This window comes from Canis lupus, chromosome 26 (assembly GCF_048164855.1).
Source record: "Canis lupus baileyi chromosome 26, mCanLup2.hap1, whole genome shotgun sequence".
NCBI lineage: Eukaryota > Metazoa > Chordata > Mammalia > Carnivora > Canidae > Canis > Canis lupus.
The window spans coordinates 38,164,562-38,185,274 of NC_132863.1; the positions used below are offsets into that span (position 1 = coordinate 38,164,562).

General features: G+C 49.9%; 2 protein-coding genes and 1 long non-coding RNA gene across 3 annotated transcripts in view; 1 reads left to right on the forward strand and 2 right to left on the reverse strand.

Moving 5' to 3' along the window:
* Positions 1 to 2,794, reverse strand: part of KCNB1 (potassium voltage-gated channel subfamily B member 1) — a 101,623-nt gene extending 98,829 nt beyond the window's left edge. Inside the window, exons 1-2 of the mRNA XM_072801393.1 lie at positions 2,721 to 2,794; positions 1,277 to 2,009 (exon numbers count right to left, since the gene is read on the reverse strand). Coding sequence (XP_072657494.1) covers positions 1,277 to 1,843 — 567 coding nt within the window. The 5' untranslated portion in view covers positions 1,844 to 2,009; positions 2,721 to 2,794. The remainder of the gene's footprint in view (positions 1 to 1,276; positions 2,010 to 2,720) is intronic.
* A 550-nt stretch (positions 2,795 to 3,344) lies between these two features.
* Positions 3,345 to 12,663, forward strand: LOC140618606 (uncharacterized). Its single transcript, XR_012018675.1, has 4 exons — positions 3,345 to 3,657; positions 4,229 to 4,377; positions 6,147 to 6,244; positions 8,943 to 12,663. It is a non-coding gene; the product is annotated as an uncharacterized lncRNA (long non-coding RNA).
* An 812-nt stretch (positions 12,664 to 13,475) lies between these two features.
* The window catches only part of PTGIS (prostaglandin I2 synthase), a 40,159-nt gene continuing 32,921 nt past the window's right edge, over positions 13,476 to 20,713 (reverse strand). Inside the window, exons 8-10 of the mRNA XM_072801394.1 lie at positions 20,228 to 20,409; positions 18,889 to 19,040; positions 13,476 to 16,928 (exon numbers count right to left, since the gene is read on the reverse strand). Coding sequence (XP_072657495.1) covers positions 16,784 to 16,928; positions 18,889 to 19,040; positions 20,228 to 20,409 — 479 coding nt within the window. The 3' untranslated portion in view covers positions 13,476 to 16,783. The remainder of the gene's footprint in view (positions 16,929 to 18,888; positions 19,041 to 20,227; positions 20,410 to 20,713) is intronic.

The following is a 20,713-nucleotide window of genomic DNA, read 5'->3' on the forward strand; positions in this document are numbered from 1 at the left end:
GTGGACCTTCAGTGAGGACCAACTAAGCCAGAGGGATCCCACAAGGAGGGGCCAAGTGGGGCAGGAGGCAGCCCGAGCAAATACACGATGCTGATATATACGTTTCCTCCTGCCTTGTTCCTTTTTCCATGAACACATTTACCTACCTGCCCACCCCAGCCCCACCTGCTCTTGGCCCCACTCTTCAAGAGTGAGTTATGTTCAACATGTCTTTCCCAACGAGGTCTTCCTGGATTTCGACATCAACGTTTCTCTTTTCTGGCTTCCCTAGGCCTCACGCAACCTCTTTTAAAGCGCTACACACACTGTGTTGTCATTTACACCCCAGCACGTTGGCCACCTGAAGACAGGCCTCATCTCTCTGAGGCATTCTTGGAACCCAGCCCAACACAAAGCAGCAGCTCATCAACCACTGACCCCCTTCCCTGGCCTGGCCCCCTACCCCAAGTCTTTCTCAGGCCATCATAGCCTCTGCCTTTACCCAAGAGCACAATGGCCCACTTGGTGTGATCTAAGCCTTCCTGCCTCCTCCTGCTTCATTTTTCCCATTGCCTCATTTTTCTCTCTTATTTCAAAATTTACATCCTCTTCTGACAGCCAAAGCATCTTTACAAGTGGCACCAAATCATTCTTGGAATAAACTCACCAAATAAATAAAGAAAGAACAAACCAGGGGTGACCCATCGCCCACAAGCATCCTTGGCCAGCTGCATGCGTCATGCATGCACACACCCACCCCTCAGAGTCCCTTTGCCTCATTTTTCTTACTTATGTTAAAACTGCCTGACAGTATCTCAATGTCCTCCGAGTACGTCTGTAAGCTGCTTTCATGTCTTCCTTGGGGCAAAGTGGGGTTATAAATACAGGGATAAGTCTTAGAATAGCAGGTGACCCCCCCTCCCACCTGGGTCTAGGACTCCACAAGCCAGCATTATGTATATAGACCAACCTCAACTCCATCCCAGCAAGGCTTTATCATCCCTCTGTGCCTTCTTATTCACAGTGTCCACCCTCTTGCTGTGGGATTTTATGTCTCTGCAAATCCTTTTCTCCAACAGAGTCGAGGTATAAAGTATTGAATAATGAAGGGATGAGGTAACCAGTGCAAATGGGAGCAGGTCGAAGGGGTTGGTCCTCACCTCTGAGGTCTGGGCTACAGCCCCTCCCCCTTTCTGGTCTCATTTGGGAACTAAGCCAGAGATGCCCAGCTGTGGTCCTCAATCTGCGGACACAGGCAAGAGCCCCCAGCGCAACTGCCCGCAGATCCCAGACTCACCTTGGCAGCCACGGAAGAATTGGGCTTCTCCAGAAGGTCCCAGAGCTTCTTCCTCTTCTCTGCACAGCACGTGTTATCGAACTCCTCCCCCTCCCGCTCCCGCAGGGTCTCTGCCTCCCGCTTGAGCTCCTCATTCATCTGCTCCTTCTTCTGGTGGTAGCGGGCCTGGCAGCAGGATTCCAGGTAGATTTCATCGATGCCCCAGTAGTCAAGCTCTTGGCTGAAGCTCAGCGCGCACATCTCCTCCATCATGTGCAGCCGCCCAGTGCGGTAGAAGTTGAGGATGGAGGTGAAGGCGCCCGGATGGCGGTCGAAGAAGTACTCGTTGTCGTCGAGGCTGTAGTCATCGCACACCTCGAGCAGCGAGTCGTGCGTGTTGCAGTCGCGCAGCTTGCCCAGCCGCGTGCGGGGCAGGCGGTCCAGGGTGCGCCAGAGCACCTCGTGGGCCAGACCTCCGACGTTGAGGCGGACGCGCCTCGAGCACGCCTTGCTGCGCACGATCTCCATGGGCTCAGGCGGCAGCGAGCTGGTGGAGCGGGAGCCATGCTTCGTCATGCCCGCCGGCATCGCTGGTCCGGCCGCCCCCGCCCCCCCTGCCCCCCCAGGCCGCTGTCACTGGACGGCAAGGCCGGCCGCTGCGGGGGAGGGGGGCAGGGAGCGCTGTGGGCTGCTGGGGGTGCAGGGGGCCACGCGGGCGCGCGTCACGGCCGTCTTCTCACCTCCATCCCGACCGCTGCAGGGCAGGAAGCGGACGCGGGTCAGCAAGCAGGGAGCTGGGCGCGGCCCCCCCCTACCTCTCCACTGGGGCCCCAACCGGCCTTGACCTTCCCGGTGCTTAAGCGGCTCAGGGCCTGGGGGAGGGGGGGGTCGCTGAACGGCTTGGCGCTGTCCCTCCCGCCGGTGCTGAAGCCCGCCCCACCCCACGGGTGGCGGGGAGAGGCACCCCCCAGAGGCGCTCGGGGATCCGGGAGGCCCCACCCCGGGTTTCTGCCGCCCAGGCCCGACCCAGCCGCCCGGGGCGCTGTCCTCCCCGTCGAGTGCTGAAACTCGCTTCTCTCTGGGTCTCCCCGTCGAGTCCCGCACCAGGCCCCGCGATGGGCAGAGAGGGGCACTGCATGAAAAACTTTATTATTTTTTTTTAAAGATTTCTCCTCTTTTCTTTCCCCCTGCTACTAAATAATTAGAATGTGAGTTCTAGAGGGTAGCAGCGGGTTTGCTTTTTCTGAACCTTAAAAGCCTCGGGGGAATTCTAGGGGGATCTCAGCTGCCCACCTGTCGGAGGTCACAACTGATGGGGTGGTCAAGACAGCCTCGCTGTCCCGGAGCGACCCCTCTCCCTAAACCACGGGAGCATCTCGTGAGGTCGCTCCGGTAACTAAGTGAGCCCTGAAGATGCAAAGCCAAGATGTGCGCGGAGTCCGGCCCCTCCCTCCGTGCCCCTTACCCCACCGCAGGAGGGGCGCGCAGAGTCCTGCGGATCCACCTGCTCCATCCTTCCTTCTCTCCTTCCCCGCCCCCTTCCCCCCCCCCCCTCCTCCTCGCTCCTCTCCTGCGATGGCTTTTTATAACTCCGGGTTCTGCGCCTTTCCCGGGGCTTGGAAGGGAAGGGGTGGGGGAGGTGGGAGGCGGGGAAAGGAGCTGAATTTTCTGGCCTTTTCAAAACGTGCCCTCCTCCCGCCGCGCGCTGGTGATTTCGGGGGCTACCCGGAGCCCCCCAGCATGTGAGCCTGACGCCCTCTCCCCTCGCGCTCCCCCAGGCCCCAACCCTTGCCCGGACCCCCCCCTCCGCCCCCGTACATCCCCCCTCCCCCGGCCTGAAGCCGCGGAGCCCGGGTAGACCAACAGGCCGAACCGCGGCAGGCGAGCCCCCTTCCCGTGTCCCCCTGTGTCCCCGCTGCTGGCCGCGCGCCTCAACACTCACCCCCAGGGCGGCCGCTTCCCGGGGCCAGGGACCGCGCATCGCCCCGGCCGCCCGGGCGCCCCCGCCCGCGGGCAGCGGCGGACCCGGGGCCGGGCCGGGCACGGCCTACGCCGGCCGGGCGGGAGGCGCGCTAGGGCTGCAGGCGCCGCGGGGCCGGGGCGCCCTCTCCGAGGCGGGGGGCGCGGGCAAGCGCCGGGGGGCGCGGGTGGCAGGTCCGCGATCGGGCGGCGCCTCCTGCTCCACCTCCTCCTGCTCCTGCTCCCGCTCCTGCTCCCGCGGCGGCGGCGGCTGCTGCCTGAGCGAGATCAACAAGTCGGGGCTGAGCTTAGGCTCTGCGCTGGCTGCGATTCTGTCCCGCACTTCGGAGCGCCTGGAGCCGGGCACCGAGGCGGGACGGCGCCACCTGCGGGTCGGAAGCGTGCGCGCCGCTTAACTCCTGCCTGCCCGGGCCAGCCGCCAGGTGAGGCTGGGGGCGGGCTGCGGCTTTGGGCGAAGGAGCTGCACCTGGCAGCCCGGCCCTTCCCACCTGGGCTGCCTTCCCTGGCTGCCTCGCCATCCGGCCTCCCTTTGTCAGGTGAAGATGGCGGGGGAGAGCGCCTACTGTGTGTGAGGCACTAGCATAAGCGACTGAGAAACAGCTGTGCATCTAACACAAACGCTCAGCCCTTGTAGAGCTGTCTGGAGACAGACGAAAAACAAGAAAGTAAAAAAATGTCAGACGGTGATCAGCGCTGGGAGGAGAAGGAAGCAGAGAGAGGCAGGGGTGGGGTGGGGGCAGATTGCAATTTTAAATAGCCCTTGCTTTCATGGGCTTCCATCCTAGATTCTAAGATCTAATTCTAGGGTGGAATTCTGGATTCTAGTGGAGGAAGGTGGACCATGAAATAGATCAACAGATAAATATGCAATGTGGCAGCTGGTGGCAACTGCTACCACGAAAAATAAAGCAGGATGAGGGGAAGAGAGTGTGAGGGGTCAGCTGAACCTGGTGATTCATTCATTTATTCATTTATTCATGTTCCCTTGGGCAGCTGCTTGTTGAGAGCTTACTGTGTGCCTGGTCCTGTACCAGGCTGGGGAAAGGAACCATCTCCCCTGGAGTTCCTGTTCAGTGGAAGAGACAGGAGACATCAAATAATCTCTAGCAATGAATATAGAACCAAAGGATTTACCTAAAGAGGTGAGCAAGGCTTCCCTAAGGATGCCATAGTTGGGCCCCATGTTTACTCATTTATTCTTCCAAATGCATATTTACTGCATGACAAGTAAGCAGGTGATAGGGATACACAGTAAGCCCTCTGCTTTGGAAGAGAAAGCTGGGCCTAAGCCACAGAGCTCCTCCCCTCTCTGGCCCTTTTCTTCATTTATAAAATGAAGGAATTCATTTCCATAGTGTTACACATAATATTACTATATATATATATAATATTTTGTATATATTTATATATATGTTATATATATATATTAAAGTAGGCTCCACACCCAGCATGGAGCCCAACACAGGGCTTGAACTCATGACCCTGAGATCAAGACCTGAGCTTAAATTAAGAGTCAGATACTTAACAGACTGAGCCACCAGGTGCCTCAATATTACTGTATTTTTATTTATTTTTTAAAAAATATTGTATTTATTTATTCACAAGAGACACACACAGAGAGAGGCAGAGATATAGGCAGAGGTAGAAGCAGGTTGTATGCAGGGAGCCTAATATGGGACTCAAGCCTGGGTCAAAGGCAGGTGCTAAACCTCTGGGCCACCCAGGTGACCATATATATATATTTTTTAATGTTTATTTATTTATGATAGTCACAGAGAGAGAGAGAGAGAGGCAGAGACATAGGCAGAGGGAGAAGCAGGCTCCATGCACCGGGAGCCTGACGTGGGATTCAATCCCGGGTCTCCAGGATCGCGCCCTGGGCCAAAGGCAGGCGCCAAACCGCTGCGCCACCCAGGGATCCCGATATATTTTTATTTAAAAAAATGTTTTTGTTTATTTATTCATGAGAGACACACAGAGAGAGACAGAGACATAGAAAGAGGGAGAAGCAGGTTCCCTGTGGGGAGCCCAATGCAGGACTTGATCTCAGGTCCCTGGGGATCACATCCTGAGCCAAAGACAGGTACTCAACCACTGAGCCACCCAGGAACCCAATATTATTATATTTTTAAAAATCTGTTTACTTTTCATCAACTCCATCATCATGATCCTTGTCCAAGATGTTATCATCTTGTGGGTAGAAGCCAGGGATGCTGCTAAACATCCTCCAGTGCACGGGATGGACACCCACAATAAATAATTCTCTAGCTCTGAATATTAACAGTGCCAAGGTTGAGAAACCCTAGATTAATTTAAAAGAAGTCCAAGGTATTTGCTGGTCTGGAAATGCTTCTCTCAACCAATAATTAGTGAGCACCTACTATATGCCAAACATTACTCTAGATGCTGGAGATACAGTGAACAGAATAAAACAAACAATCCCTCTGCTCACAGACTTATATCCTGGTGGGGAATACAGTTAATAAATGAGTTAAATAAATAAATCAGATTGTTTGGGCTGTGATAAATGCCATGAAGAAAAGGAAATAAGAGGCAGTGATAAAGCATGTCTGAGAGAGATGCCAGTAACTTTGGATAGGGTGGTCAGGCAGGGAGGTCTTCAAGATGATATATCTAAGCTCAGAACCTGAGGTCAGGAAGAAGACAACCATGTGAAGTTCTGAGGGAAGGGGTTCCAGGCAGGGGAAACAATAAGAGTAAAGGCCCTAAGGTGGAAATGGCCTTGGGAAGGGAGGTTAGAGAGGTAGATAGGACTAGGCCATGCAGAGCCTTGTTGGAATTTTATTCTCAAGGTTAAGGAATGAATTTGAGTTTTTTTTTCTCATCCTGATGGGAAGCCGTGAAAGAATTTTTCACAGGGAAGTCCCATGTGCTGATATATTTTTTGAAGTGATTCTTCCAGCTGCTGTGTGCATTATGGAATGCTGGGGGACAAAGATGGCAGCAAGAAGAAACCTCACAAGGCATCTGTAACAGTCCGGGCCAGAGGTGAGGGGCTTGGACTGGGATGATGGTGATGAAGATGGGTGGGTAGTTTCACAGCCATGAGGCTCTGACAGGGGAGATTATTCCCCAAACCCAAGGCTAGTGCTGGAAATTCCATGTCATTCAGATTCTTCCCTCTGGGTGGCCCAAGTCCTACGAAGTTTGGCTCCAGATTTATTTTTTATTTTTTTTAAAGATTTATTTATTTATGATAGACATAGAGAGAGAGAGAGAGAGGTAGAGACACAGGCAGAGGGACAAGCAGGCTCCATGCCGGGAGCCCGATGTGGGACTCGATCCCGGGACTCCAGGATCGCGCCCTGGACCAAAGGCAGGCGCTAAACCGCTGAGCCACCCAGGGATCCCCTGGCTCCAGATTTAGATAAAGAACATCTAGATACACCTGGATCTTAGAAGTGCAAACAAAGGAAATAGCTCTGTCTCCCTCTGTTTCCTTGCATGGCACACAGTTTAGAATTTTTACTTTCTGAATGAAAAGTCTCTATTTGAAAACATCTGGCCTTTCATTTCCTAGAATTTTCTGCCATCGTAAGAGGAGAGATTGCTTTGAAATAAAGCCAATTCAGGGGAAAATAGAGCCCAGAGATTGAGATATTGAGTGCTGACAATGTCATTAGAGCTTCGGGATCCAGTTTTGCCTGAAGCCATTGCCTCTGGATTTTCCAGCTGTGTGAGCTAGTAAATACTCCCTTTTCACCTAAACCAGATGGAGTTGTGAGATTTTCTTTTATGTTTCAAAGAGTCCAATTGATACAATCCTTTCTCCACAAACCAAAAGTTTACCATCTCCTTATAATGTACTTATAAGACACAGGGGAAAAGAAAATGAACTTATAGGAAACGGCAAAAAGAATAATAAAATTCAGAATGTTTTACAGAGAAGGGGTACCCTGGTAAGAGTTCAAGTACAACCACGTCATTTTATAGATGGGGAAAAATAAAAAGCCTCTCAAGGGGAACAGCATCCCAAAGGTCAACCAGAGAGTGGGCACCTGCATGCCAGCACCAGGTCACAAACCACATCTGCTCAGGCCCTCTCAGCATACTTCCTGCTGAGAGGTGTTGAGATTTTTATTGAGGCTGCATGATATCAAATCAGCCCAACTCATCCCTGTAAATACAGGTGGATCCCTTCTAAACTGTGCTAGCAGTTTAGCATCCACTTGAAGTCAGTTTTTTCTTCTTAAACTTCGTAATAACAGCCATTACTTATTTATAATCCCACTGAGGGTCTGTAGGTTCCTTGGCACTTCTGGGCACTGAACAAGATTAATTAATCCCCTCCCCCCCACAGACCCCTAGGAAGGAATAATTGCTTTATGAGGGTAGTTATGGGGGTACCCAAAGGCTCAAGGGAAATCATTGACATCTCTGAGTGGATGTCACTCAGGACAACTGCTCTTTGCTGTGGCCTTGCCCAAAGTTCTAGCAGCCCCGGGGGATTTTCTATCAGCTCAGACGCTAGTCTTCTCGCCTATTTCTCTTTTGTCACATCCAATAATAATAATCATAATCATGAGTAAAATGGGGCTAGTGATAGAATCTATCCACCCCCCAGAGTTGCTGAGGAGACTAATGAGAGACTGCATATGAAGTGCTTAGCACCTATTCCTAACACTAGTAAGTATACGTTAATAGAACAGTAGTAGCAACAACCATAATAGTAGCAGCTGATATTGAGCAGTTACTATATATCAGGCACTGTACTAAATGCTTTGCATGTATCTGACCTCATTTAAGATTCTTTCTAGCTCTCTCACTCTTGGGCTGAATATTCTAATATAAAGACGTATTAGCAGTTGGGTAATGCTTGAGTGGCCAGGTGTCTGATTCTAGTGCCCATTCTACACTAGCCTTTATCAAGCCCTGGGTTTTCTGGCCCAGGCTCCTGGTAAAGGATGAGCCTGGTTTTCTTACCAATCCAAACGTTTACCCATTATTCTTCCATCTTTTGCCCACCACCTACCTATCAACCCAGCCATTCATTCGACCATCCATATACTATCCAACAATATAGCCACCAAACTATCCAACTACGCACCCAACTATTTATCTACCCTACTCATCTATCAATCCATGTACTCACACGTCCATCTTTCCATTCATTCACATATCCTATCCACTACCCATCTTTCCACCATTAATTCACCCAACCATTAACCCATGCATCTACCTATTTACTTATTTACCCATTCACCTACCTACTCACCCATATACCCAATTACTTGCCAACCTACTCATTCAACCATTTTTCCAGGCATCTGTCTACCTACTCATTCATCCCCCTCAGTCATCCAGCCCAAATATTCATGTATCTGTTCACTGCTCACTTAGCCCCTCATCCATCCATCTATCCATCCATCCACCCATCCATCCACTCACTTGGCCATTCCCACTCACCTACTACATAACATTTTAGAGTGTTTATTACATGTAGTGCTCTGTGCTGAGTCCTGGCTCCCTCCCTGGGAGGAAATATGGGCGCCCCCAGAGGGCCCCACAGAAGGAGATAGGTAAACCTGCACATAGTCCATTGAACCCCTTTGTAGCCTGGGTTTTGCCAAAGCCATTGACTTCCAGGGTCTGCGGCCAAAAAGTGATGAAATACAAGGTATGGATGGATTGAGGCACGGGCTTCCAGCAAAGCAATTAAAGGTAAAGTAATATCTCTTTCCTGCAGATGGCCTGGGAACTCCAAGATGTGATGGAAAAGGAGCAAGTCAGCAAAAGGAAGAAATCAAAGCTACAGAGATCAAGAGCTAATGAACTGATTCTTGTAAGATATATTTCATTGACATCCAGCTCTCCTGCCCTTTGGGGACTGATATCTCTCCTACCTCCTCTCCCCTGCCCTTGTCCACCTCTTCCCAGTCTCATCTACCTCTTCTCTGATCTTTCTCTCCTACTTTTATTCTTCTTCCAATGCAATCTCCCCAGAGCTACGAGGGTAGGCCTTTAAGGGCAGAAGTCTGGCCCTGTCACTCCCCTTCTTATAAACCATCATGACTCTTCACCATGCAAGATAAAGGACAAACTCTCCCATGATGAGGAAAAGACCACTTGTTCACTTAGGGCATATTTCCTGAGCATCTACTATGTGTCAAGCTCATGTTGCATGCTGGGAACACAGGAGTGATAAAGCCAACCTACCCTCCAGTAGCTCACATTCAAATGAGAGGCATAAACAGAGACATTTAAAAATAATCTAATATTGATAATCACTGAGCAGGGAATAAGAAAAGTATGAATGTAAGAACAATGGAAAGGAGGGGGTGGTGATGCTGCAAGTGAGTGGTAAATCAGAGAAAACAGCAAGCCATAAAGGAGCAGGGAGGGGCATTCCAAGATAAAAGTAGAAGGGAGAGCAGGTTCAAAGCCCTTGGGGCAGGAGGGTTGAAGGAAATGGAAGATGATGGATGTGGCCAGAGTGGAGTGTGTGAGGGCAAGAGTGGTTCAAGTAGGGGTAGGAGAGGAAAACAGAGGAGAAAGATCATGTAGGTGAGGGCTGTGGGAGGGTGTTTGGATTTTATGTCAAGCACATTGGAGAATTTTAAGCAGGGAGTAGCTGATTTGATTTTTACCTTCAGGATGTAAAAGATTGTTCTAAACACTACTGAGGTCTTGGTTTCTGCCATGGCCTCTGAGTCTCCAGACTGAGGATAATACCTAACAAGCCTCGAGGGAGAGTGCTGGCCCTTCTGACACAGGGCCAGTGGGCTCTGAGGCTCCTCCCCATCATCCCCTTCCATGGCGATGGGGTGACTACTGATGGCATTTGGGATTTTTGGGAGACAGTTGCCAGATTTCTGCATACTTCCCTATTTCTCACAAGGAGAGGGTGTTTCTGTTTCCCCACAAACTTCGACATAGAAACTTCTATCTGACCCTTGCCTTGTCTGCTTTTCCAGCTTTCTCACTCACCATTACATCCCCACATTCCAGGCAAAGATTTTTCAACCTCTGGCCCAGTGATAGCTGCTTCTCAAAGATGGCCCCCCACGAACCTGCCTCTGGGTAGGCAAGCCTTGTCCCCTTCCAATCCACATTGACTCTGGGCTTTGCCAGCAGAATACGGCAAAAGTGATGCCATTGCCAGACCTAAGCCCCAAAGAAGTTCTGACAGCATCTATTTTTGTGCTTTCGAGAGCTGAGCCATAAGCAGGCAGCCCAAATACCCTGCCGGAGAGAACACATGGAGGGGCCATGTGAAAAGTGAGAAGCCCTGAAATTATATAGGAAGAGAGAAGGGCTCAGCCATTCTAGCATCTCAGCTGAGCACAGCTTGTCAGTTGTCCCTGCCAATGCACCATGTTAGATGTTGCTGCCCTACCTGGCATCTGACTGCAACTACATGTGAGACCCCAAGTGAGACCAGCAGAAGAACTATCCATCAAAGTCCTAGGCAACCCACAACACCATGAGAAATCATAAAAATGTCCCATCTTATTTGCTTATTTTGGGGGCTGAAACTCACAACCTGGAGATCAAGATTACCATGCTATTCCAACTAAGCTAGCCAGGTGCCCCTAAAACAATTTCTTTTTTTTTATTGTTTTATTATTTCTTTATTTGCCAGAGAGAGAGCAAGCATGAGTTGGGGATGGGGCAGAGGGAGAGGGAGAAGCAGACTCTGCACGGAGTGGGGAGCCCAATGCGGGGCTCGATCCCAGGACCATGAGATCACGACGTGAGCCAAAGGCAGATAGATGCTAAATCAAATGAGCCACCCAGGCATTCCAGTTTCATTTTAAATCACTACATTTTGCGGTTGTTACACAGCAACAGGTAACTGATACAGGGCCTTTGTTCACACGGTTTCTGTTGCTTAGAATGCTTCCCCAGCTCCCACCATCATTTTTCTCACACAGTGGACCCCTATTCACCTTCCAAAGCCCAGATCCAATGTCATATTCCCTGCCTTCTCACCACCTGGAGTAGTTTCTCTTTTTTCTGGGAAACTTCATTATGAGGCTGAGGATATTCATTCTTTGTCTCCTTCACAGGCTGTGAATGACAATATTGACTCATTTAATGTTCATAAAACCCATTGTCATCATTATTCATTGTCCTTATCTTATAGGTGAAGAAGCTGAGACACAGAGAGATCCCCCAAATCACCCTGGTATTAGGGGCTCCAAAGAGATTCAAACCCAGGCAGAGCCTATGCTCTCAACTACTATAATATGTGGTCTCTAATTAGAGCCTAAATAGTAATGACATTGATTATTCCATTCAACGCAAAATTCAGAAGTAGGTGATGCTAGATTCTGTTGCAGCAGCAACTCAGAGGCCTTAAGATTCTTGGATTTCTCCAAGATTCTCTTATCTTCATGATCACAAAATGGCTGCCAGGGCCTTGTTCTCACACGACAGCCCCAAGAGAGGGAGGAAGGAGGCGCTTCTTCCACACTTCTGAAGCTCCCCACAGACTTTCCTGATCATCTCACTGGCCTATACTGGGTCACATGACAACTACTAGCCCAGTCACTAACTAGAGGGGCCTGATAACCTACATTTCGTTCAGCCTCAGGGTTTTTATTATTATTATTTTTTTAAATGAATAATTTCTTTTTAAATTTTAGTTAATGAACATACAGTGCGTTATTAGTTTCTGGAGCAGAATTTAGTGACTCATCACTTATCTACAACAAGTCCCAGGTCTTGATTTGGAGGTTGGGCCCATTTTCTCTGAGCACATGGCTGCCTACTATGTGAAGGAAACCAGGGTTCTTTTAGCCTTGAGGGAGAGTGCTAAAAGAGGGAGTTTGGCTCTTGGCCAAGCAATCAGTGTTTCTCCCACAGTGGTCAGCCCTCAAAACCCCTGAAATAAAGTCACACAGAGACCCTGTTCATCATAAGGATTCAGATGCCCCAAGGGCCACTTTCTCAGGCTTACATAATGTGGGTAGACTTGCCTTGTCTCTCCCAGGACACTCAGGACACTCTGAGGTCCCAGGGGAGGTCTCAGGGCAAGAGAATAGCATGCCACCAAGTCTCCCCACTCAGCACCCTTTTCCCCCCACACATGCAGATGCTGGGGTGACCAGAAGGGGCTGGTGATGGTGGAGCTGCCATACCGTCTCTCGTCCCCTGTATCTGCATGAAAGGGAAAGAAATGTGTTGAATGTAAACATTATATAAACATTTATGTAAAATGTTGCTGTCTTACTTGGGAGGTCTACCACAGCCAAGTTTGATCCCGCGATATACCTCCATGCCTCTACGCCCCCTTATAGATGAGGAACCTGATACGAGGGACATTTGCCTTGGAAAATTATTTTTCACTCAATGATTTGAGAGAAAAAACAATTTTCTCTTTTTTATATTCTCTGAATCTAGTTCATTTTATTTATGATAGTCACACACACACAGAGAGAGAGAGAGAGAGAGAGAGAGAGAGAGAGAGAGAGAGGCAGAAACATAGGCAGAGGGAGAAGCAGGCTCCATGCACCGGCAGCCCAACGTGGGATTCGATCCTGGGTCTCCAGGACTGCACCCTGGGCCAAAGGCAGGTGCTAAACCGCTGCGCCACCCAGGGATCCCTTACCTCCCTTTTTTATACTAAAACAAATGCAGGGGCACCTAAGTGGTTCAATTGATGAAGCGTCTACCTTTGGCTCAGGTCATGATCTCAGGGTCCTGGGATCGAGTCCTGTGTCAGGCTCCCTGCTTAGTGGGGAGTTGACTTCGCCCTCTCCCTCTGCCTCTCCCTCTGCTCGTGCACTCCCTCTCAAATAAATAAATAAAATATTTTTAAAAAACCCTCCTAAACCACATGCATATATTATGCTGAAGGATAGAGAGCATCCAGTGAATTTTTAAGAGATTTTTTTCTGCTTGTCTTACTTTGGGTTGTGAGCCTCCTCCCCAAGGTCCTCTATGGGCATCCTGACCCTCTTCTGCCATCAGGAGAATTGCTGATAGAAAGATCCTGAACACGGTCTCAGGAGGCAGAGAACCCTGCACTCAACTCTTGTGGCTACTAACTAGCCACGTGATCTTGGGCAAGCCACTTCACCTCTCTACCAGTTTCTTCATCTATCATAATGGATAATAATATATACAGAGGGATGCTGGAGGTATGACTTGATTCTAAAGTCCCTGTCCCAAAGCTGGCACACAGTACAGTAGGTGCTCTGTGCTCTCTTCCCAGAAACCCTCCTCGCCATTCCGGACATGGCCGACTCTCCACCTAAATCACACTCAGAGGCAGTTCCATAAACAAGGATGGTTTAATACATTTCAGCACATTTCCGTTCAACAATATTATATGAAAATAGAATTCTTTATTAAAACAGCAAGGCATAATCATCACTGCTACTCCCAAAACATTGTGTTTATTTTTAAAAAACAACACACACACACACACCCCAAGATCAAGGACTTTGGCAAAACACTTCAACTCCCAGAGCCTGTTTCTCCATCTGGAGAATGGGCAGGTGGGATGTCCCCAGCTCATTGTGGGCAGGGCCAGCTGGCAACAGGAGAAGACCCTGGGTGGCGCTGGGACTTGCAGTGAGCAGCTTACTCCTCTTCCTGCCCAGGACTGTCCAAGAGAAAGTCTCGGGGTGGTGCTGGCCTGGCTCTAACGCCTCTGCAACAATTGCTTGTCTCATTTTATAACAGAAGAGACAGAGCTCAGTCTCTGAGCCTTGGCGACACGGGCAAGGAGGCTGTCCCACCACCACCCCGCCCCCCAGCAAATGTATTTTTCACAGCCACTTTCTATTTTTGGCAGCGAGTGATACATGTTGTCCCTTACTGGCAGTGGTGGAATAAAGTTCCCTTTTTAAGCAAATTTAAAGTTTAAACAATGAGTCTGTTTTAAAGGAAAATATCTGGTAAATACAATACAAAGTAAAGCAAAAACAAAACCATAATCATGCCAATAGGGAGGAAACACTTCATTAGGTCGACCTAAGAGCATTTCTGACACGTGTCCTGCAATTTTGTGATTCTAAAGCAAAGTATGAAGAAATACAATGATGTCCGGGTACCTTCCTAAGTAACCTGTAGCAAGGAGCTAGCACACTCATCTTTCCTGCTTTACTCTGTACCTTATATTTATAGTGATTTTTTTTAAAAAGAAGAAAGAAAACGGGGGCGGGGGGCGAGGGGGAGAATAAAGATTAAAATAAGGGAGGGTTTAAAGCATCGTCCCCCCAGCTCTACTTCAATATCTCTGGTACCAGCTGGGGCTGCCTGGTGGGAGAACCATCTCTTCCTAATATCTGTGGCTCCAGGGAGGTGCCACCTTTAAAAGGAACTGGCCTTTTTGGGAACATAGGTGAGAATCTAGTCCCAGTGACAGGGCCACCGTGGTTTGGCAGGGGGAAGATAAGGGCTTTTCCCCAGCACACTGGGGTACAGCCTTGCACGAGAGATCTTCCTGCATCTATTTCTGCCAGCCTTCTTCCTTCCCTTCCAAGCCAGGAGGCAGCTACGGTTGCCATGGAAACCGGCTCCGTCCTCCCACAGAAGGCTGCCAACACTGATTTCCTGCAGAGTTAAGAAGCAGGCGGCAGCGGGGGTCACCCAGGCGTGAAGATGGGTTTCCCTGGGGATATCCTGCCTCCTGCCAATCACAGTGTCTGTCTGGGAATCCTGGGGGTGCCTGGAGGCTGAGGGCCAGGGAAGCCCCCAAGCCCAGGCGCTGCTCCGAGCAGAGATCAGCCCCTGGAACGTTCAGAGATCTCAGGTCCTCTCCATCCTCCTTCCAGCTAAGGCTACAGGGACCGAGCTATGTGTGCATCCGTATGCCTGGGCCTCGGGGGATGCAGCCAGCCATGGGTGCCTCTGGCTCCTCAGCCCTCCGATGCGAAACAGAACCGCCCCTCCACCACCCCCGAGCCCAGGAACGCAGAGCTGCCCATCTAGCATGTGCTACTGGGACCATAATTCCGCCAAATCCTACCAACGCGTTACCTCTCTGAGCCCATTTCCTCATCTTATAAAGGCGTCACCGTCCTCTCTTCACAGAGATGCAGCGAGAAGCACAAATCCTGTATCTAAACTGCTCCTGTCACAGGCATTTAGAGGGTCCTCAATATACAGGACCTAACGTGAATAATACTACTTAACATCATAATAAAGGCTTCCAGGCAGTTTTTCTCTCTGACTTGTTTTTTTTCCCCCCTAGGGCTGATACAAAGGCAAATTTTCATCCTTGATCTGTTTGTTTAAACAGCAGTGTATCCAGGATAGGGTGGACCACTGGTCTGAGGACAAATGAGTAGGTTCCTGACACCTCCTACAGTATCCTTCCTAAGAGTTAGACCTGGATTCTCAAACTGGAATGCCTTCAGGGCCAGGAGGGATTGTGAATAGAGAAGCAGGAAGAACAATTTCCACCAAGTGGAAACCCTAGTGAGGCAGCATGCACTCTCCCTGGATAAGGGAATGGGCTGCTGCTCAGCTGTGGCCAACAGTTGCTCTTGGGAATACAGGCTCAGTGTGGCCAGATCTTCCAAGTTTTCGAGAGAAGCTGGACATTTTAAATGAACTCTCTCAAAGATGACATAACAACTAATATATTTTTTCAGAAGTGTAAGCCAAACAAAACAGGTCTGCCAATGGATCATGCTACAGCTGGAGCTTCCAAGCTAGGATGCAGAATACCAAAACCTCTTTTTTTTTTTGGCTTGACCATTCCAAGGAGCCCTGGCTGGTTCCTTCCATCGGGGCCATCCTGTTGGGGTTGCCTTTCTTATTTCCTACTCAAGACCCGACACTGGGAAAGCTCTCCCATCTGTAGTGCATACGTCTAGAACAGAGACTTCTACTCAGAGACCAGTCTTTGGAGGGGACTCACGATCTCCACCTTTGCATTAGCCTTTGGGAAAACCTTGCTGAATTTTCTCAAGTGTTGATGTGAATGGAGAGATGAAGGAAGTGTCTAGTGAATGGGGCACCCAGGGAAGAGATATTCCAAGGGACTCCTTTGGTGTTGGCTAGTTTAATAATAATTTGGGGACACAGCTTATTTCAATAGATACCCTGTGAGGTCATGATTGACTCTTTCATGGCCAGCATCTGCTTTGACTATGAGACCCTGATTGACCCTTTCATGGCCAGCATCTGCTTTGATTGGCTGGGGCCTGGACCATTGCATCGTTAAGGACTTGGCATCTTGGGGAGCTAGGGCAAAGCAGTAGGGACTCCTGCTTCTGCCCTGCCTGCCCCAGCTTTTGTGGATATCATAAGGTGGGGGTAAGGGGTTGCGGGGGAGGGAACAAGGGAAGCTGGGAGCAGAAAGAGACTCATTTTGGAACTCAACCATAGCAGCAGACAATTAATTCATAGAGCTTTTGGTGTCCTTTATCCATCCTCCTCCTCTCACCTTGCCTTCATTCCCCTCCACCAGACACAGCCTTCTAGGAAAAAAATCAGGAAAGTGGTCATGCTGGCCTCATTGGGTGTTCAAAGCTCCTGCACCCAGGGCAGACGCAGACATGGGAAGCTGGGTGATGAGGGGCTGGCTGGGTGGAGGCAAGTGTGTGAAGCCCTGTCTGCTCCTGGAGCTCATGGTCGAGTGCGGTAACGGACAGGCACGTCATGTTCCGGCTGCATCAGCCCGAAGCCGTACCTGCTGAGGTCGAACTCTGGGATCTCCATGTCTGGGTTGATCAGCTCCAGATCCAAGTGCACCAGCACAAGGAACACGAATCTGCAGAGAGATGGCATTGAAGGTGTGCAAGACTGGAAGACCCAGAGGCTTCTCTGGAATAAGGCAGGAAGGCAAAGGCTTCCTCTTGTGTCTGACCCCAGCATTCACTTTGGGAAAAGTGGGAGCAGAAGAGAAAGAGAGCAGAGGTGATTGCCGCCCAGCCAAAGTCCATGAGCAACTCCACATCTGTGGCTAGGAGGCCTGCCGACCAGTGCTGCCGGTCAGGCTGTGAGCAGAAGTGACAAGTGTCGACTCCACACGAAAGATCGCTCCATTGGCATGAGACTCTCGGTGTGCTCTCTGCCTGACAGCTGTGTGTACGAGTTGTGGTGGTGGAGCAGGGAGATGGAATGAGCCCCACCCCTGAGTCTGTGTATGGAGGGGAGGGGCCCCCTAAACCCACAGCCCACTTTGTGAGTGGGAACTAAACCCCTGTTGTCACAGGCCACTGAGATTGGGGGGGGGGGGTCATTTGCTACAGCAGCATAGCCTGACTCAGTGACACTTTCTGACTCCCCAAGACCATGTTCCTCCCCATTCAGCTCTTAGAACCCTTACTGTCTGCTCTGGCCAGTGGTTGCCCTTGTGAGACCGGGGAAAGGCACCCTTGCACCAAGACCTCTCACTGCCGCCTGTGGGAAAACTGTCCTCTGCGGGAAAACTGTCCTGACGAGCATATGAGCCACGTGCCAGATGTAATCAGGGTGCCAGCATATGTGGTGGCAGCCCCACCTGATGTGACCTGTGGGGTGTTCCTGCCTGCCTGCCTGATCTTACTCCCCACTGCCTGTGTCTGTAGGGTTAGGACTGCATCTTCGACCAGCGAACACCCCTCCACCACCCCCACTGCCACCCAGGTGCCAGCGAGGGACTAAACACATGGCAAGGGTGCTCTACATGGAGAAGAGGGAAGGCGACAATAGAGTGAAGTCCATGCCCTTGATCACGGAGCTAGGCAAACTGAGCTCTGCCTCTTGAGCCTCATCAAGTTTCTTTCCCAGTCTGGGCCTCAGTTTCCCCATCTAGTCAAAGAAAGTCAAAGAAACAGGATGGGTCCCTCCCAGCTCTGAAGCTGTAGGATGCTGGAGAATGAGATGATACAGGGTGGGGAGTTCTGTACCCACACCTGGATTTGGATCCTGGCGCCTCCCTTCATCCAGGTGCATGATCCTGGTGGCAAACGATCTGACCTCTCGAGTCAGTACTGGACTGACCCCTACCGAGCAGGGTTGCGCGACAGTGAAGGGAGATGCTAGGTGCCACCACTGTGCTAAGCATCTAGCATCCGAGATCTGGGGGCCGAGGCTCTTGGGATCCAGGGAAGAGAATTTATAAGGCACTTGAGTGCACAGGCATTAAAATAACCAAGGGGTGGGGCACCTGGGTGGCTCAGTGGTTGAGCATCTGCCTTTGGCTCAGGTTTTGATCCTGGGGTCCTGAGATCCAGTCCCACGTCAGGCTTCCCACAGGAAGCCTGCTTCTCCCTCTGCTTGTGTCTCTGACTCTATCTCTCATGAATAAATAAATAAAATCTTTAAAAATAAATAAATAAATAACCAAGAGGGAACAATGACATTGGGCCAGTTCCTGCCGAGGGGGTTCTGAACATGCACAGCAGCTGCAAACGGACAGCAATGGTCAGCTGCACAGGGTGTCCAGTGTTTGGTATTTGGACACCAGGTCAGGAGGGAAGAGCTCATTGCCAGATCTGATTATTTCAAAGACATCAGAAATCTGGCTTTTATGTGAGATTTTCTGATTCTTAAAAGTTAGCACACCTATTCAAAAACATGAATAAACAGATATGTGGGCAAGAGGTGGCTCATGGGCTGTTTGGAGCCTCTGCCCATTTTCCTGGCTGAGAACCCTTGGGCTCCGGAGAGGAGGGCATGAGCCAACCAGCTGGAGCAGGAGCCTCCCCCGCCAGGCCCGCACCCCCCCTCCACCCCCACACACTCACTGTTTGATGCTGCTAATGGCGTAAGCCTTCCCCAGGCACTGGTTGTGCCCAGCTCCCCACGGCATGCTATAATTTTTCAGTCGCTTCCCGTCCTTGTAAAAGTCTTTCTTCTCTGACCCATCAGAGTTCAGGAATCGGTTATATTTAAACACCTGAAACAGGAAGGAGGTCCGTTTCTGACTCCACCCCCACAACACCCAGGCCCAAAGAAAACTGTGTCAGGATGTTTCTCGAAGTCTTATTTATAAGAGGGAAAAGCTGAAAACAATGTAAAGGTCAATCAATAGGGGATTGGTTCAAAAATTATGGTAGCTATTTACAAGGTTGAGCTTGGTCTGTGTGTACTCACACAGAATTTTTTAGACTGGTTGTTGAGCGAAAAAAGCAAGTTCGGAATAGCACGTATTGTGTGATCCTGTCCATACATCTATCTATTTGTATGTGTGTGTGTTGTGTGTGTATCTGTAAAGGCGTAACAATAATTTAAAAGATAAATTCTGTGGAACTGGAGAGTAAAGGGAATAAAGAAAAAATTTTTACTTTTAAACACATGTGTCTGTATATTTCTATTTCATAAGTATATATTACTTAGGCAGTTTAAATTTAAAAATAAAAATTATTTTTAGAGGCACTTGGCTGGCTCCATTGGTAGAGCATGCAACTCTTGATCTCTGGGTCCTGAGTTCAAGCCCCATGTAGGGCATAGAGATTACTTAAAAAATATATTTTTAAAAAAGAGGATGCCAATTTCCTTTGGTTACATTGTAGAATGGTAAAGTGAAGATTGTATCTGAGCACAGGGCAAAGAGTGGGAGATGAATGAAAAATGGGTGGTAAGATAAATGAATGCACCAGTGGACATAGAGGTGGAAGGGTGGCTTGATGGATGGGTGAATTGATGGATGGATGCATGGGTGGGTGAATGGGTGGGTAGATAGGTAGGGTGATGGATCTGGCACATAGTAAACACCCAAATTTGTTAGAAATTGTAAAATTCTGACCCATCTCAAAGTCCAGGGAGAGAGAAAAGTGTTGAGAAGCTGACGTCGTAACATTCCCAAAATAGGGAAATTGCTCAGCTATCACTTACAAAGCACTCCACATGTGCCAGGCACTATTAAGGCCTTTCTTACATGCTCTCATTTAATCTTCCTGACAACCCTGTGAGGCAGGTCCATTTCACAGGGGAGAGAACAGAGACATGGAGAGGTGAAGTAATCTGGGCATGGCCACACAGCAAACAAAGAGCAGGAGTGGGCTGCCACTCAGATCTGGCTAAAAGCCAAAGCCACTGATTCCCCTCCACCCCCACCCTTGTGGTCCCTAGTATGTAATTCACCTCAGGGTCTGTGTAGATTTCTGGGTCTTTCTGGGGACTCAGGAAGGGAAAGAGGAGGAGGCGGTCTCCACGTCGCAGGCTGAACTCCCGCCCGTCTGCCATGGGCATGGCCAGGTCCACCATGACCTCCCGGGTAATGAAGGGCGCAGCGGTGAGCCTGAGGCTCTCACTCAGCACGCTATCTGCACAGGCAGGTACCAGGAAGCGTCAGCAGCTGTCCTCTCACACACTCAAATGCCACCCCCAGCCCTCATTTTAGGAAGGTGGGCAGGCTCAGAGAGGGTGCATAACTTGCCCATCATCACACAGTGAGGCCAAAAAAGGCCAAGTGATGAGATATGACTACTATGGTCCTCAGACCTTGGATGTGAGGGTTTGGTCTGACTCTAAGAGACTTGTGAGGGGCTGTGGGAGCCAGGGGGATATCAGAGGAGACTAGGGGAAAGCAGGGCCATCAATATTGGTTGCTCCTATCTGCCCAGCTTA